This window comes from Caenorhabditis remanei, chromosome X, assembly GCF_010183535.1.
Source record: "Caenorhabditis remanei strain PX506 chromosome X, whole genome shotgun sequence".
Classification (NCBI taxonomy): Eukaryota; Metazoa; Nematoda; class Chromadorea; order Rhabditida; family Rhabditidae; genus Caenorhabditis; species Caenorhabditis remanei.
In genome coordinates, this window is record NC_071333.1 from 14,550,411 (window position 1) to 14,569,407 (window position 18,997).

The 18,997-nt window shown below is 36.5% G+C and overlaps 4 protein-coding genes across 4 annotated transcripts; all 4 read left to right on the top strand.

Moving 5' to 3' along the window:
• Nucleotides 1–558: 558 nt before the first annotated feature.
• Nucleotides 559–2,614, top strand: GCK72_024885 (uncharacterized protein; the record flags this gene model as incomplete). Its single annotated transcript, XM_053736099.1, has 7 exons — nt 559–617; nt 675–759; nt 815–1,000; nt 1,122–1,239; nt 1,288–1,447; nt 1,493–1,913; nt 2,357–2,614. The coding sequence occupies 7 exons, from the start codon at nt 559–561 to the stop codon at nt 2,612–2,614; spliced, it is 1,287 nt and encodes a 428-aa protein (XP_053579665.1).
• Nucleotides 2,615–5,178: 2,564 nt separating this feature from the next.
• Nucleotides 5,179–7,765, top strand: GCK72_024886 (uncharacterized protein; the record flags this gene model as incomplete). Its single annotated transcript, XM_053736100.1, has 8 exons — nt 5,179–5,249; nt 5,299–5,386; nt 5,433–5,615; nt 5,689–5,797; nt 5,842–5,986; nt 6,035–6,431; nt 6,803–7,130; nt 7,680–7,765. The coding sequence occupies 8 exons, from the start codon at nt 5,179–5,181 to the stop codon at nt 7,763–7,765; spliced, it is 1,407 nt and encodes a 468-aa protein (XP_053579666.1).
• Nucleotides 7,766–9,822: 2,057 nt separating this feature from the next.
• Nucleotides 9,823–11,817, top strand: GCK72_024887 (uncharacterized protein; the record flags this gene model as incomplete). Its single annotated transcript, XM_003117739.2, has 7 exons — nt 9,823–9,893; nt 9,942–10,029; nt 10,077–10,250; nt 10,325–10,433; nt 10,478–10,622; nt 10,672–11,074; nt 11,452–11,817. The coding sequence occupies 7 exons, from the start codon at nt 9,823–9,825 to the stop codon at nt 11,815–11,817; spliced, it is 1,356 nt and encodes a 451-aa protein (XP_003117787.2).
• A 2,363-nt stretch (nt 11,818–14,180) lies between these two features.
• GCK72_024888 (uncharacterized protein) lies at nt 14,181–15,039 on the top strand (the record flags this gene model as incomplete). The annotated part of the gene is made up of 4 exons (XM_003117720.2): nt 14,181–14,230; nt 14,356–14,561; nt 14,609–14,858; nt 14,907–15,039. The coding sequence occupies 4 exons, from the start codon at nt 14,181–14,183 to the stop codon at nt 15,037–15,039; spliced, it is 639 nt and encodes a 212-aa protein (XP_003117768.2).
• Nucleotides 15,040–18,997: the final 3,958 nt, after the last annotated feature.

Consider the following 18,997-nt stretch of genomic DNA (forward strand, 5'->3'; position numbering starts at 1 on the left):
TAAAAATAAAAGGAAATGCACAAGCAGGAACCAGAAAAAGCGCAAGATTAAATGCTGGGAATCAAGCGCCTTCATTGTGAACAGTCTTTACTTGTTTCAGTGTTTCTTAATTCATATCATTCCTCTTCTCGTCTTGACATGTAAGAATTATCAAAAATTCATTTTTCTCTTCTGTTGTTGTCTCAATGTTGTTGTTTTAACCTATATATTCCATGGAGTTATTCATAGAGAAATAATTGTATTATGACTTTTCATGCACATTTTGCTAACTCACAACACTTCGCCTAATGTTTAAAACTTTGCCACTCATTTCAATACGTTCCTTTCTGACTGTCTGTTTCTTGCTTCTTTATCTTTGCAATTTCCATTTACTGTTCACAACGTGATTCTTTCGTCCAATTAATAAACTTTGATAATCAACTGATTTTTAAATTTTGTGACTCGTGGTTTTGATTTACCCGCTATAATTACTGATAAATTGCTTTCTTGCATATCAATTCGAACCAATTCATTTCTGACTAATAAATAATTCACTTTCAGATATTCTTCAATATCAAAATGAACGATCGATTAGAAGTTAAACATGTACAAAAAAGGGTCGCTTATTCAAGTTTAGAGTGAGTTGTGTTGTTTTTCAATAAGATGTGAAATTTTGGTACAAATTGTGTTTTCAGAAATATCAATGGAAAAAGAAGCGACGAGAACACTGGAATTGGAATAGCTCCTCATGTTGTGCAACTGGCAGGATGTACTTATCTGGTATGTTATCGGATGCGTATTAAAAGGTTTTTAACTGGAAAAATTATTTTTCAAGGCTGTCACCAAAAGTTGCATTGCAAAAGCGATAGTGTTACATGATCGAGAGCCAGTAAATATCAACGAACATCAATTTCTGATCGGTATGGATAAACGAATCACCCCATATAGCGAATTCTTTTACCCATTACTCAATATGTTGGAGTTGAAAAAAAGAGTGTACAAAATATGGATTAATGGTCAGGTAAAACTTGAATACAAACACACTTACGCTAATTTTGAACACTTTACATGATATTGTTAAGATAATTTATGATTAGTGAAGGAATTAGCATATAGCATATTATTCTCTTGAATAATTTTAGAGAGACCACAACCAGCAAGAATCAATATATACTACATATTCTATGCTTGCCGCTATTTGGAAGAGCTTGTCGTACTTTGAGAGAGGAAATGTGTATCAAGAAAGCAAAGACAGCATCTGTAAGTAATTTTGAAAACACATTTGTTACTGTGTAATCTACTCTACAGGGCGGATCGAAAATTTTGCGAAGCGTTTGAATGAATTTGAAACCGGAATCGATCGAAAGGAAGCAATTATTTCAGCAGTGTTGTGTGGAACCTCATTTTCACTGCAAGTACCGAATTTTCCGTGCGTGTACCACCTTAACACAGGAAGTCGATACACAACGTAAAATCTGTTGATCGAAAACAGAAAGAAACAATGTTTTTACAGAGTACCCTGTGCTGAATTTTACCACAATTACGATTTGGTTTTTGTTGCATCTATTTATCACTATCTTCGTGCCACTCGTTGTGATAATTTTGAGCCGAATCCAATCTTGAGTGATAGTCAACAATTACATGCAAGAGTCGTGGATTTTGAAAAAAGCATTTGGATGGAAAGTAACAACAGGACACCAACTGGTGCGATGGCCAGTTTAATGAAGAAAACATCTGCGGAACGTATTCTCTCAGAGAAAAACAATGAGACTTATTATGAGCTCGATTCGGAGTGTGAACAGGCTATGATTGATTTCGATAAAGAGAACCCAGGGAAGATTAAAGGATGGGAGGTTCAACGAGGAGGAATCTTGTTGGCGTTGCAAAAAGGAGACATCCAACGAAATAACGACGATTTCCTGGTACTTATTGCAGTGAGTACTTTATTGAAGAATACAACAACAATGATTAAAATACCCGTCAAAATTCAAAAAAATCAACGCTGCCAATGTCGAATTTCAAGACCTCCGCCCCAATTTTCTTCAGGCGTTTTAATAACTTTTCGACAAAATAAAAAATTCTTGAAGTATGAAAATGAACTCGCCGAAATGCGTGCATCGTAATATGAAAATATCATAACTGACAACAATACGCCATTAACCGACTGTATAATTTGAGAAAACATCTGGTTCTCTTTTGTTTATTCGGGTCCCCGGTTTTTTCTGGCAGCTGATTTTTTGAAACCTGACTTCTAGGCTTCTGATAACTTTTGAGCCGCCGATTTTTTTCGGCCAGCCGCTGATTCTAAAGGACTGCCAAAAAATTGGAAAAATCAACTCAGCTTTTAAATTGAAAGAATCCTAAATTCATATTACAGGAATACATGGTGAATCATATTAAGTCAATTGCCACTGAATCGATCAAGATACATTTCCACTTGATGGTGCCATCTGTTGGAGCTCGAAGCATCAGAAGCATCAATGAAATCATGGACGAATTCTCTAAATCGTGCGAATTCCGACGTCTAAGTCGAGCAAGGATGCATGATTTTCCTAGACCCGGACAAAAAAGAAACATACAAATGCGTGAACCCGTAGAAAGAAAAAAGAGCCCAAGATTAGATGCTGGAAAATAAGGAACTCAATTGTGAAATATTTTCCAATTCCCATGTTCAGATATTGTCTTAAATCTATGTTCCCCTCCTGTTTCTTCATACTGATTCTTCAGAAGCATTGATATCCTTTTGAAAAGTGCACAAGTCTATCCAACGTTTTTAATTTCACATCACTCTTTGAAAGTCTTCTTCAAATTCAGATTCTACATCCTATAACTTTTTCTGTTTTTCCCAATCAATTCCATATCTAATATGTACTGTTCTATCACCACCAGTAATGGTTCATGATAGTTATCCGTCTTACTCCAACCACACCTGTTTCCCAGTTTTTTTACGATTCTAATGTACAGAAGTTAACTAAAATTCGTACCCCTTTGTTATTTCATTGATTACAGTATCTATGTCATAAAGAGTAATAGGGTACCGTAACTGTTTTCATTTAAAAAAAATGTTGTTGTATGGCCACGTTCTCCATTGTTAAGTTTCGTCTGTACCTTCACGACTAAGGATTTTTTCTGCTGTTTTTTAACTTTTGCCATCACTTGCAATTTGATTTTTCTCAGGAATATGCTTTTCTTGCATTTCTCACACATGATTCCTACTCACGGTACATAACGTGTTTTATCTTACCCATGATTATGATTCGAACATTTGCAATCCATCTCAACATGTTTAATTTTTATTTTTTACAGTTATAATTAATGATACTCCCTGAACAAATAAAGATAAAGAATAACGGCTTTTTATTGTGGTTGTATTTATTAATATCATCTTTTTGAGATTGGAAAAATTTTATCTATATTGGAACCGAATCTTAAACTTACAGAGTTTTGAAAAATTTAGATGCGGTCGGAAGGTGTTTCGTGAATTGCAGTTTACGCTGGATCCGTTGACTTGTATGAAATACCAAGACAACCTCAATAAAGTGGTAAGTCAGTTAAAAAATAGTTGGAATAGAGAATAAACTGCCAAAATCGGATCTGAATTCCCGGAAATCAGCGTAGAAACAATAATAGAGGAATTCAAAATTTTATTTCGTTTGTTATTCGTACAGAAATTTTGAGATGCGCTGAAAACTTTTTTTAAAAAAAGTAATTAGACTACATAGAGCACTTCTGAAACAGGTTCTGTCTTTCATTAAATTTGCATAGAGGTGAGCAATGTAAGGATAACTTATCTCCATGTGAATTTTCTGAGAGTCCCGAGAGCGGCTTTAATACTCCCTGTCCTATTCTTTGCATATTTGCGGACATCAGACCTGACCGATACACAGAGTCCTCCAAACTGTTTGTTCGAACGCGGACCATCTCCTATATCACTGTGACTCCCTTATCATCTACATACATGAAAACTAATACTAGCAAGTGAAAAGACGTTTTTTGACTACGATAAACAAGAAGAGATCTGGCAACATTCCATGGGGCAACAGCCATTAATATTTCGTGACAATAATCCATAATTCCTAACTTATTTCAAACATCATCATGAATTTCTTTCATGAGTTGTTAAAGTACTGATCGGGTAATGAATCTGCGTCAGTTCCTTTCCGGTGATTTCTTTTTAAAACTGTTTCAAATATGCGTACGCTTATTATCCCCCTACTAGATCTTCTGTGAGTCAAGATTCTCTAATCATCGTGCATCCTCTGTTCCTCCAACCTTTTTTTCTTGACGTGAACTCCCTTTAACATCTCTAACCAAAATCTCTCACCCGCGGACCACCCAGTCGAAAACGGTCCTCCAATAGTATGGAGGGACTTTTGTGTGTACAATGCTTTCGCTATATGTGCGGGTTTTCCTGGGACTCACTATAACTCTTATATTTTCAGGTCCCTCTTATATAGTTCAGTTTCCCAACTCATACAAACATTTTTTCAATGATAATAAAACTAAAACACGTATAATACCGCCTGAATAGTTTTTATTAACATAGTGCCGCTATTATTCAAGATGATTTGAGTAGAGAAACCTAAAATACAGTTGGAATGAGCCAAATCGCCATTTTAACCGTTGCAAACCATTCGTTTTGTAATCGTGCTGCCATCCCACAAGACCAGCTAGACCACCCACGAAGAATACCCGGGACTCTGCGTGTCACCTTTTGTTGCGCTCTTTCCTTTGCTAGGGTGCATATTCGCCCGGGCGTGACATTTACCATAATCTCTATATATTTTTTACCATAATCGCAATTTGTTTTTGTCTACAAATTACATGAAAGTCTAATATTCCAGCTTGAATAAATAATATATTTAGCAAGTAGATTTTTAACAAGTCTAAAACTATCAATATACTTTGAATTGTAATAAAAGTTAACCGCTGTTTTCTGAGAAACTTCAGTAGATAAATCTAGTCAGTTTTAAATGGCTCACAGCTTCTTTATAACCGTTTCCTACCACTTTTTTTCCAATTCGCGCCACTATTCGAATAGACCACCCACGAAGATTACCCCGGCCTCGGTGTCTCTTCTTTCGCTAGACTATTTCTTCACTGCCGGTCTCCTTTCTTTGCACCCTCCACATTGAATACTCTCCAGCTCTTTGGTCTGTACGTTTAATTTGTCTTTTTCAGTTATTCGTTAAAAGCAGTATGGAGAAAAAGCTGCAACTAATCAACGGTGACTGGAACATTGAGAATGTAAGCAGTTGCACTGTTTTAGAGTAAGTTACCATAACTCGGAACCAGTAATTAACATCAATTTTATTTCAGATGCCTCAATGAACACGGAAATGCCGGAGAAAGAACTGGAACGGGATTTGCTCCGCATGTTGTGAATATAGCCAGATGTGGCTTTATGGTATGTTTTCAAAATTGCATATTCTAAAATAAAACTCTTATTTCAGGCCGTTAACAAAGTTTGTATTGTAAACTCGCATATTTTGCATGAGAGAGTCCCGCAAAACGTGTATAGTCATGAAATCCAAGTCGATGCAGAGAATTTCGGAAGAATATCTCTTCCAATCATTGATGACTTTCTTGAGAGAATGGAATTAAAGAACACGTATAAAATATCGATTTATAACGCGGTGAGAACAATTTTTTGACTATGTTGTTTGTTTCTACCTCACCAGCATATATACATGGATGAACTTATTACAGCTTGACTACAACGGTCGAATCGCTCCTTTTTCAATTCTGGCCGCGATCTGGAAAAGTTTATCAATATTTGAAAAACGTGAAACAACATATTTTGGAGATGATAGCATATGTGAGTTTTCAAAGTGTTTTACATCAATAAAAACAAAGTTTTAGGGGAAGATAAAGTGTTTTACAAGTATCTGCTTGATTCCAAGGTCGATATTGAAGGAAAAATGCCGTTGGCTTCATCGATAATCAATGGAAGTATGACACATGTATATCTGCCGCCTCTTGATGAAAATGATAACCAGATAAGATCGTAAGTATTGATTTTAACACGACATTGTAAGCATAATTAGGTTTTCAGAGTTAAAAGCACCGCATTCTATGAAAACTTTGATGTTATGTTTGTCCGAACAAATCTCCACAAATCTGACTTCGAACCAGCAGAGTTATTGGAAGGATCGAGGAGGAATGGACAAGTTGAGCGCTTCCGTAAATGTATGGCCGAAGAAAACTCTGATTTTTACGATGATACCGCTGGAGTGCCTTTCTTGATAATGTCAACTTCTGAAACACGCTTCGGTGTTGAGAACTCCAACCCGTCTGATGAGTTTGAACAGGACTGTCATGCTGGAGTACAGGTCGCTCGTGACCAGTACAAAGAGGAATTAAGAGGATTCGAAGTTCAACAAGGTGGTATAATGATTGTGTTGAAGAAAAATGAATTTTTCAACAACGAAGACTTGCTAAAGGTTATTTCGGTGAGTTCAAGTTTTACATACAAAAGCAGAAATAAAATATAAAGGACTAGTTTGTCAAGAATCAATAGCGCCCAAACAACAACTTGCGCAAAATCAATAAGGAAGTTTTGTAATGATTCTGACCTAGCAAAACGTGTTTCTTACGCAAAAAGGTGTATAGCAACTTTCAGAAGATGTGACTGATAGATTCCAATAGTTCAAACTGAAATGAGCTATTTTGGAAAAAAAAACATTGCTGATCTATAACTTACTATGGATGAACTATCAGTTAATTTGTGTAACACACCAAAATCTTTCAAGAACGAAACCAATATTACAAGGCTGAAATCAATCTGGAATAGCAATTCTCTGAAATCAATAGTTTTTTTTAGAATTCAATCGCTGAGCAGTCAAAAGGAGGAAAAATAACACAAATATCATTCAATCTTCTTCAACCATCACGTGGTGCTTATGGAAGAGAGCATGATCCAAAAACCGCCAAGTTCATCTCACCCATCTGTCGCCAAAAAGCAAAGAAAATACCGTCATCAGGTGGTGAACCAAACCGTACAGGAAAGTATGCAAAAATGATGAAGACGAAAGCTCCTGTCTTCAGAAGACAGCCAACCAACAGAGTAGCAACGTTAAGACATGATCTAGGAAACGATGAGTCTGAGGGTGATTTGTCCAATGACGACACAATCAGTGAAGTTTCGCATGGTGATTTTTTGGATAGAACGTTAGACGACTTTTGAAAGATCTCATATATCTGAAATACTAGAAAATCAAAATTATTGATTTTGTTACATTTGTATCCTTTTGTCCTACCCTCCGTTATACATCCTCCCCACACCGATTCCTTTCTGGTCTACTGAATTTTGCCAAACTTTTCCGCTTGAGTACTGTAATTATTTATTACCGTTGAACTTTTTTTCTAATCAGCTGAAAATTCAAACCTGATGTGTCATTTGATTTCCATCCGTTCTAGTCTCATGCTACATTTTGTCAACCAGTACTATTTGTTATTTTTGCTGTGCTGTTCTTAAACCATATATTCTAATAAAATTTTACCTTATTACTGTAATTTCAATGTTACGTATCCTCTTTTTGTGCAGTTTTTAAAAACAATAATTGTGTATGTAACAATTTTTATGTTGTGTGAAGTTGGTAATTTCCTTTTGAAAGTCGGTATTTTTTTTAAATATGTTTTTCCTCCTCTGATCAAACAAACCAATTTCTGTTAAATTATTTGCGATATAATTATTTCAGATACCGCCGAGTGGTTGCCTGAAATTGAAATCGTAAAATATCATGGCGCAAATACCAATCAGGACGCACCGGGAATCATCTATTGAAGAAATTTGATTGTTGTTTCTGAAACTTGTTTTAAAATCGCAAAAAATGTAGAAATATATAGTTTACATAACTGCCAAAACAATCAATAAGTTTTGCTACAGTTTTTCATGAACGGTTTGGAAAGACAACGATAAATCTCTCTGTCTCTCTCTCTCTCTATTCCAATGTTATTTTTTGCGTACATGCATAAAGGTGTTCCTCCTCCTACCAAATCTCGACCTAGTCTGGGTCCTCTGACTTTTGTATAGTCTTTCGCTACGGTCCGCCCCGTCGAGAACAACCCGCCAATAGTGTGCAGCGGTGACAACCACACCTACCCCACAACCGCATTTGCCGGGGTCAGTCGATTACCATACACCTTCTATTCCTAACTCATCGCAAAGAAACAACTATATGGTTCTCCAAACTCCAGTTCCAGAAAACTAAGTTCTCAAGAAAGAAGCTCTTCCATTTGAGCTACCCAAAATTCAAATTGGCTATGCTTGACGATGTAATAAACCGGACACAGATTACTATTCATAAATAACATAGATTGTTCCTCAGAGTTTCACTTGAAAAGAGCGTCTGATTCTTTACGAAACTTCAATTATACCCTCCCCCCTTAATTCACTTTAAAAATAATTCAGGATATTTTGTTAATTCAGATGTTCTACTAGGTGCCTTAGCTCAATATAATTTGATATAAATTATCTTTCAAATTTTTGTGTCAAAGTCGCTGCTCGGCAAATTTTCATAAAAATTATGTTAGTTGATAGTAAGACCTCTCCGAGATCTTTTGCTTCTCTGCGCGCTCTCGTCTATCGACACGACCCTTTTACTGTTGGCCCATGTGTGTCTCTAGATCTACCTCTCACCTTCAAAAAGTTCTCTGGTTGCCTAACTCTGACCTCCTCTTATGACGACCCGTCGAAGATGGCCCCTCCTCCAGATAGTGCGAGCCACTGTGTTTACGGTGACTAACTTTCTGCCAACCATGAGGATCTGGCCGGGGTCAATCGATGACCGTAACCCTTATTTTTTTTGACATCTGATTATAGATGATATAGCTGAAATTGTTTGTTACTTCAGAAGTTTCGACTAGATGTCTCACAAATAATTAAATAATAGTTTTTATTCAAAAAGTAGACATCACAGTAACAAAAATTAAACTATACTTTTGTAGTGGACATATTTCTCTTTCTGGTGTTTCTTACAACAACTCAGAGAGGCGCAGTGGCGCGTTCGCTTACTAAAAGCGGAATTGCGGAGCATCGTACACTCGGGCAAACGTCACTGGCGCGGCACTGCGCCTCTCTGAAAAGACAGAACTGAAGAATAGGCACCCGTAGGAACAAGTTTACATCAGTCTGATCGATTCAAAAATGACTATATATAAAAGAGGGCTCAGAAATGATTATGTACTGAATTATTACTGATAGCTTGAATTTTTCAGAAATAGTTTGAAAGTTTTTGTTACAGTAAGGTTCAAATGACTGTACTTTTCATATCGTAACCGTTGCCTACCATTTGTTTCCAATAAGCTACACTTATCGATTAGACCACCCACGAAGAATACCCCGTACTCTGCGTCTCTCTTTTTGTTGCCTTCTTTCCTTTGCTACGTATACATTTTTGCCCGGGCCTGGCATATACCATAACCCCTATACATATTTTTTTAAATATCGATGACTACGAAACTATATTAAAATCTAATATTCCAGCTTGAATAAATAATATATTTAGCAAGTAGATTTGGAACAAGTCTCAAACAATCAATATATTTTGAATTGTAATAACACTTAACCGCTGTTTTTTGATATACTTCACAAGATAAACTTACTCTGCTTTAAATGGCTCACATCTTCATTTTAACCGTTCCTTACCATTTTTTTCCAATTCGCGCCACCATTCGAATAGACCACCCACGAAGAATACCCTAAACTCTGCGTCTCCTCCTTTGCTGCCCTTCCTCCTTTTCTGCCGGTCCTTTTTCTTTGCACCCTCCACATTGAATGCCCTCCAGCTTTTCTGCCTGTACGTTAAATTTGTCTTTTTTCAGTTATTCATCAAGTTCAAAATGAAAAAAGAGTTCATAAAATCCGGCGACGGTTGGATTATTGACGATGTTGAAAAGTTCAAAGCGTTAGAGTAAGTTGACATTAATCGTGACCAGTTTTAACATAATTTTAATTGTAGGAACATTATAAACGAAAATGGTGAGGTAATAACCACTGGAACGGGATTTGCTCCACACGTTGTGAGTATTGGCCAATGTGGATACATGGTATGATTTCAAAATTGAATATTCTGAGAAAATTTTTTTTATTTCAGGCAGTTAACAAGTTTTGTGTAGTTAGCTCCCATATTTTGGATGAAAGAATCCACAAATATCACAAGATCGAAGTCGTTGGTGCAGTTATTGGAACTATTACACGTCCACTCATCTATGATTTGCTTGAGGAGATGGAATTGAGAAACACTTACAAAATAACGATCTATAACGCGGTAAGAACAATGTTTTAAATATAATGTCTGCTGTTATCTCACCAGTCATATTTACATAGATCAAATCATTACAGATGGACTTCAACGAACAAATTGCTCCATTCTCTATTCTAGCCGCAATCTGGAAGAGTTTATCGATATTTGAAAAACCCGCGGCAACACACATGGAAGAGGACAGTATTTGTAAGTTTTGAGAGTGTTTGACTTCAATAAAAACAACAGTTTAGGGGGAAAGCTAGCATTTTTCAATTATCTGCTCAACTCCAAAGCGAAGGTCGAAGGAAAAGTTCCTGTGGCCATAGCGGTCATATTTGGAAGTATTGGAAATGTTCATTTGCCTTCACTTGATGGAGTGGATAAACAGATCAGAAAGTGAGTTTTGATTTTTTTACTAAAGTTATTACCATAATACAATTTACAGAGTTAAAAGTGGTCCTTTCTCGGATAATTATGACTTATTATTCGTCCGCACGAATTGCCACACATCCGACTACGAGCCAAAGCAGTTGCGATCAAGATTGAATGAAAGAGTGAAAATTCTTGTGGAATGTATGAATTCGGAGAGTGATAAACGTCTCGCCGATACCGAAAAAGTACCTGCATTCATGACTTTTGTATCTGAAAGAGAGTACGGCTCTGTAACCTTCAACGAACTCCAGTCTAAAAATTTTGAGCAGGAGTGCTATGCTGCCCTGGAAAATGTTCGGAACAAGAGGGAGAACTTTAGAGTCTTCAAAGGCTTTGAAATTCAGCAAGGAGGAATACTGTTGGCTCTGAAGAAACATGCATTTGAGAAGAACGAAAACTTGTTGAAGGAAATTTCAGTGAGTTTTAATATGCTTTTTTAAAACTTCGAACGGAAGATAGAGTATGAAAAACATTGTTGCCTAGAATTACTGTCTTCTAAATAATAACTCATACAAATCGCTGCCGGATTGGATTTTGACAATCGGGTGGTTATAACATGGAAACATCCTGATGCGTATGTGTTTGCTTGTACAACATCTCAAACCTGTCCAGAACGTCATAGATTAGGATAGTATCCAATCAAAACTGATTTAAAAAATGAGCGTTTTCTATAGTGTCACTGGATTGGCTAGGATGGGATGATTTGGTCAAAACTACAACCTCAATTAAGACGAAGATGAAACTAGATCGAGAGTGTGAAATTGATTTTTAGCCTCAATAAATGTATTTTCAGAACTCCATTGTTGAGCACTCAAGAAGAATCAAAAACGTCACCCAAATATCATTCAATCTTCTTCAACCTGCACGTGGTGCTTTTCTAAGGGAGTATGATCCAACAGCTCCTAAGTTCCGTATGCCCACCAATCTTAAACGAGGAAACAATGGATTGAGATCAAATGTTGAGTCGAACGACGCCAAGAGAATGAGGATGGAAGCTTCTGCTACTGAGAGAAGACTGAGAACGGAAATATGGAGAAGACAGCGAATTGAAAGAGCAAGAAACCAGAATCTGAGAAACGATGATGAATTGTCCAATGACGACACATACAGTGAAATCTCAACTGACGACGAAAGGGACAGAAGTTTTGATGAGATTTGATACAAGATGTCTTATGTCTGACATATCAGAAATTCAATTCTCAGTCTCAATATGTGAAACTCTGAGATTCCTTTTGACATTATTAGTCTTCCTTATCCAACTTCTATTCAACTGTTAAAATTAAAATTCTCTCCTAATGTGAATCTTGTACCATGTAGGCTTTTACTTACCTTGTATCTCAAAATCCTGCAGTTTTATCAACCCCGAGAAAAGATATACTCTCTTTTCCAGCCGTAAGTAATGTGTCAACGTACTTTCCGTGCTTTACTCTTTCCGAACCCATTTCTCATTTCTCAGCTGAAATTCGCCACATTTTTCATTCATCCTGTTATATATATATTCGTTTTGGGTGAATACTTTCTCGAATTCTTACAAGTGTCTCATGCAATGTTCCCTTCTACTTCAATTCTTCCAAATAGTTATATTTTCCTCTAATCCATGGAATGTTATCAACCCCGAGAGGTGATTCACATTTCTCTCCAGCCGTAAGCTATGTGTCATTGTTCTTTTTGTTTTTATTCTTTAGAAACCCAATTCTTATCTCTCTACTGAAATTTGCCACAGTTTCCTCTTCTTATCTTTCGATCTTTCTAGTTTTTTTTCAAGATTCCTCGAATCCTGTAAACATTCTCATATAATGTTCTATTCAATTTCAATCCGTTCAGGTCTTATTTTTATTGTACTATTTCCAAATTATTCAATTTTTTTTCATTCCCACTCATGCGATTTTATCCCCCTCAAAAACAGTTATGGCTTTCCTCAATTTTGAGAAATGTGTCATTGTATTTTCCGCTTTAAATTCTCCAAAAACCCGATCCTTATCGATCTGCTGAAGTTTGCCTTTTTGAATGTTACGAAATCTATTTATTTTTCTGGTTAATGATTATTTTTGAATCCTGTAAACTTTCTCATACCATTTTCTCTTTGATTTCAATCCGTTTCAGTTCTGTTTTGTTTGTGCTTTTTTCGAATTGTTCAATTTGTTCTCACTTGTCTATTTCCCTCTTAACCATGCGTTTTATTTATTGTTAATCAGATGCATTGTGTCATCGTAATTCCCATTATCTATCCCCCTCAGACCGATACCTTTCTAACCTATTGTTTTGCCACAACTGCTTTCAATTCCTGTAGACATTCTCATCTGATGTTCTCTTCTGTTCCAATCCGTTTCAAATTTATTTTACATGTGCAACTATGAAAACTGGTTCGTATTTTTTTTAAACTTTATGTTCTAATAAATCAAAAATACAACAATCACTTGTACTCTTCTGTTTTTTTATTCATCGCAGTGTCCAACAGTAAGAATTTTGATAATAATGATCATGTACTCAGCCAATCAAAAAATGTTGTAATACTAATAGAAACTTAACAAGAACGAGCACGGGACTATTAAAATGAAATAGTAAAATGAAAATAAGTAAATCGGATGAGCTCTGAAAAATGTGCCACTCTACTAAAATTGTAACTAAGAACTAATAATTTTTAATGACATCACACGTTACACAGTAAAACATGTAACGGAGGCGCATCCGCTAGCAAGCGTTTGGAGCATCCTATCTCGGCTGTCTTTGAAATTATAAAAAAGTTTACAACTAAAACAATGTTCTATGAATACTAAGCTATGTTTTGTCAGTTAACAGCTTTTTGATATTTTCATTGGGAACCGAGATATAACACTGCAAACAGTCACCGTTAGGTTACGGTAGTTAACTGTGCTTTTCAGATAAGTATCATTAAGGACCGAAGTGAAAAAATGAGTTTTCTTTTCAATATCGCGATAAACAACAGAAATCTATGACCAGTCATTATACTCGCTGATTATAAAGATGTCTGTGCGCTATGTGTTCAAACACATTGGCGAATGTTATTAGGACATTATGTATTGAGCTTGTGAGCAAATTTAATTCTTTCTATGTTTCTATCAACCTGTTGTCCTTCAATTAGTATGGAACCTTAAGTTATGTTCAGACATTTTTTGAATCATGACAAAAAACCCTTTTTATCGAAATACTTCGCAACAGTTTTCGTTTGAAAAGATTCATCTTCATACGAAAAAGAGTAAATGGCCATGACCCCGCATCAATCAAAAAATTGACGGCGCCATTAGACTTATCTACTAGTTTCGGTTTAGTAAACAAGAAGAGACATGCGTTCTCATCGTTCTCTAAACAAGTAATTGTAATTCTTGTCTCTTTTCTCGAATGCAATAGCGTGCCATTTCGCTGCCGTTTTGACCGAGCGCGTCATGATAAGAGAAAAAGCGGAGCAATTCATCGAAATGGCGGACAGGGCGGAGTTAAAAAAGGAACAGAAAAATTAATTTTATGAGAACGATTCATTGAAGAATTGTTCTTCAGTGAATAATGTTTAAGGCTACTATTAATGACTGGTTGATTCGGTTGAAGTTGAAAAGGTAAGCTAGAAAATTTATTGAAAACAAGAAAATAGAACCATCAGAGGTTGCAGAACTGATACTGAGCCCTCTAATATCGAGCAGGAATACTGCTTTACATATATAAAAACAAGATATGCTTTCAGCGCCCACGTCATATTCGACAATGAAGAGGAGGAGAATATTGGGAAGCCAAGAGGCCCTATCGGACATCCGGACTATTGGGATAAGGCTCTTTGCGAAGAAGGAAAAGGAGGAAGAGCAGGCTTCACTCTGGTAAAAGTTGGCAGTAAAGAATGGAACAAAGAAATGAAAAAGATAGAGTTGAAAGCTGAATTCCACTTCTACACTGGTAAAACATTGGCTGGTTTTGAACAAAATAACTTTTTACAATTACAGATGCTTACAAAAAGAAGGATTTGGATCAAGATTGGCTTCATGATGGGAAAAAAGTCTGTGAAGCGGAAATCCTCATCCTTCTTCGAAATCAACCTGGAACTTTTCTGGTTACACGAAGAAAAGGAGTTGGTTCAGAGTACATGCTGCACTCCTGTGGCGAAAATGGGAGGGTATATGTAAGAAAAATTGCAACTGGTCCTCACAAAAACAGATGGTGCTATACTGTCAGAGAAGCAATTGTCTATAGTGTGTAAGTTTAGGAACGTGGTTCAAATGGAAGCAAAAACGAAAATTTCAGATCAATTTCGGGCCTCATCGACTACTTGAAAGAGAAAGAAATCAAGTTGAATGGAGCTGTTCTTGATAAACACGTCGCTCGCACTCCCTGTTATGAGTGCAAAGAGATCTTTTGTCAATGCCCATCTACTTAAATTTTCTCAGATCTAATTTTACACTTTCTACCTCATCAACTGTCAGGTCTATAATTATTCGTACTTTATCTTCAATATCGTTTCTATTTTTTCTAAATGAATAAATTTCTTATTGAATATGAGAAACAAAAGTTGTTTTCAGTAAAGATCTAGAAGCAAGAGTATAAAAATAGTGCTGAAAGAGCCTTCGGGTCAAGAAATGAAAGATATGTTATTGTAGAAGAAAACGTTAAGGTTTAAATGATAGATTTATCAATGAAGGTAGAAAACAATTGAGCGAGAAGCCATGTGTTAAAAAACGAGAAGAATCACAATATCCTGTTATCAAAATACGGTCCAGAATCTTCACAAAACTTGTTTTCGTGTTAACCCAATGCACTTTAAATAAGTGCAACTAGCTAACGGGAAAAAAATTGCAAGTTTGGCAAAATTTGGGTTGACAATAAAAAAAGTGTCGATTCGCAACATTTTTTGCTGATAATTTCCACTAGAAGAGCGGTTTATGATTTAATACGTTTATTTACATTACGGTCGTTATCAAGTGGAAAGAAATGTTCCAGTTTTATTGTTGGAAGATATTGAAATTTTCATGTTTGGGGTTCAGAAGCACCCATTAGTAACAATCAAATAGGGCTCCGTGAAAAAACAAGATTGATGCTCCTCCGCAATGCTCTGATATACTAAAATCAATTTCCACTACATACTGCTGCTCAAAACTTGTAGCAAAAGTTCGAACTTCCCTCGAAATCTCGCCACTTTTCTGAACATTGAACTTTGTTCGCATCATCTCTTTTTACGGCAAACGTGACATACCATTTGATACGATTTATGTAGTCAGAAGATGCCAGTACTCGGTCTTTAACGAGCTCAACCTGTCAATCAGGTAGACATTTATTGAAGGCATCATCGATAAGACGATAGCAAAAAACGCCTGGCACCGACGTATTCGTACAGTTGAGCACAAAAGAGTACTAGTTGATCAAAATGGAGGAACATCATGTGACACTGGAGGTACATCATGAGACAATGACTCGGGGAAACTGTGATGAATTCGATTAAGTTGTAGAAAGTCAGGGTGATAAAGGGAATGCTGAAACTGCACAACTGTTGTTTATAAAAAAATCTGGATGATAGAAGCCGCTGGTTCCCAACTTTTCCAGTACAAGTTGAAACTTTGAAATTATAGTTTGAACTATGAAAATTGTATTTAATACAGTCACCTGGTAAACATTTGTATTTCCTCTCCCCCTACCTCTTTTAAGTTTTCTATTATCACCCAGCTATTTTCTCGCCTGACTTTTCCACAAATTTGATGATAAGGTCTGGTACGGCCATTTCAACGAAAGCACAGGCTGACCCGAAGGAAAAGATAGTGGGCACTGCGAAGGTTTTAGGCTCCTTAATCACTACTGATAATCAGAAAAAATGGCACGGGAAACAGGTGCTGATTATCGAATCATTTTTAATCATTTTTTACTTATTTCTTTTGGCTACGAGTTCAGTAGGTATCGAAGCTTACGGAACTTATTTTTTGAACTGTTCCAAACTTTCATCTTTTATCTATTTTCAGCACGAAAGTCCTTCTTCAAACTTGATTTGAAAAGTAAGTTAAGTTTCTCATAGCAGGGACAAATAGTTTGGATTACAGAATGATTTACCAAATCCTGGAAACTTTTTTGGTTTCAATAGCTGTAGTTCTCCTCTTAGCACTTGTTCTGGTTATGCTAATTCAGATTAATTGCGCACACGATCGAGAACCTCTCGCTTCAGGTAAGGTTTATCCTATTCATAATCAATATTCATGTATCTTTTGCAGGTTCTCCTCTCTCCGCACATACACAATCGAACGATTCTTGTGGCAATGAGTAGGTTATATTAACACTGAATACCAAAAATCAACTGTTTATTACAGAGAAGTCGAAGTTCTGGAAATGCAGCGAGTCGACTCAGAGCAAAGCTTCGAGATCGTATGAACTATTTGTTCAAATCCAATTTTCATATCTTTCATACATTTATTTAGTGTTTTTCATTCATAGTCTATACAAATGTATATTCCAAAATAAATATATTTCCCTCAAGTATCAGAAATCAGAATGTGTTCATGTAAAGAGAGAAGCTGATTGGATAACCTCAAGTAAAAACCATCTCCAAAATGACAGAGTTTTCAGAAATCTATTGATAATCAGCGTTTGCATTCCAAAAATTGGTTATCGTGTAGATTGCTCTTCCGAAAATTTCAAAGTTGAAACAGTCAGTATTTCGAATCCACGTGATCATCGGATATTCCTTTCGATAAGTGTTTTCCGAGAACTCCTGTCATAACATTTCTGCAAATTACTGTTAATCTAGTCTTTCTTGAGATATAATGTTCCCCTAGCTTATAGTTCTTTTGATGTTCTTAGAGGCAATGTAGTTCGCTCGTATGCTCTGCTACTATTCCTTTGCAATGAGCCCATAATGTCAACCCGTCTCTTCCAATAAGGTTCTCTCTGAACCCCACAGCGCTCTTTTTTTATGACACAACCCGATTGCGAAAGCACACGCTGCGCAACAGCCGATGGAAACGGACCACCTGCTTATGTGTGTCGTCCTCCTTTTCTCTGATCCTACAACTATTGTATTGTCTTTCGGATGGTCCGAATGAGATCTCGGAGAGGCGAAGAGTAGTCGATTCCTGCGCGCGCAGGTCACCTCTCCTCATTTCTCTGGTCGCTTCTCTAATTATCATGATATTGCGTAGTCTTTTGAGAGTGGGCCACCGGGAGAAGAAACGATATTGTTCTCTGTTCTGAGCAAATAGAGCCCCTCGATGCCGAACGTCGGTTACCTCACCTATTTATATTCTCAATCAAGTTGTGAGGGGTCACTGAGGAAATGAAAAGTAAAATTAAGAAAAAACACTTATAGTGGAAAGCATAGCATGGAAAAATGAGGAGAAAACATTTCAGGAAACAGGAAATGAAAATGCATGAAAAAGCAGCATGCTGCCTATACAAAAAATTACATATACTGTGGTACATCTGCATCAAAACACTTTTCCAGAAACCTCTTTATACGAAAAAGAATTCGCAGTCCCTTATACCGTGGTGAATTTTTAACTCCATGTATTTCGAGGGCATCACAGGCAAAAATTCCCCACGAAAAGTTATGGTTCTAAAATGGAGTAATTAGTTAACAAAAACTTCCTTGTGATTGGTGTCATGACAAAAATTTCTTGTGACTAACTAATTAACAACATTTTTACAGGTAGTGTTAAATTGGAACTGGTTCACAGCTTAATTAGTTTGTTTTTTGATTTTTAGAGCCAAATTGACTGAAAAATAACGGCGAATGGAGGAAACCAGTTGTGCATCTGTTTTTTGCATCTTTCGCTACAAATTACAATTATCGTTGGTTTCAAATTAGTGCCATAATTCTTCTTGAAGACCTCCCACGGTGAAAACGGCATCTTTTCTTCCCGCAATCTCTTATCGTCGCTCATCTTCCGCCTGCTTTGCACCTACTTTTGATTTGACACTGTTGGCAGCTTATGAATTTGTATTTTTAACTATAAACAATTATGTCATACATCTAGCTACTGTAATAATATGGGAACCCATTTCTGCAAGGCATTCAAACAGAAGCAGAACTCGAAGCTGCTCCGCAAGATACTTATATAATCTTCAAAGAGCTGATAACCCACAGTCACTTTCTTAAACCCAATCTCCAAATTCCTAATTATACAAAGTTTTCCCTAAAATGTGATTCACATTTTTTAACAAGTAGACACATCCTATTCAATAACCACACGGCAGTGCCGACCATTTTTCAGGTCATTCACGAAAAGAGAAGATGCAGACGTTCTCCCTACTCTATCGTCAAGTAGGTGAAAGTTTCTATCATCTTTTTTTCGGGTATTATACCTTGCCATCGGCCGCCTAATTTTTTCGGAGTTTTGCGATAAGGAGAAACCGTTTGA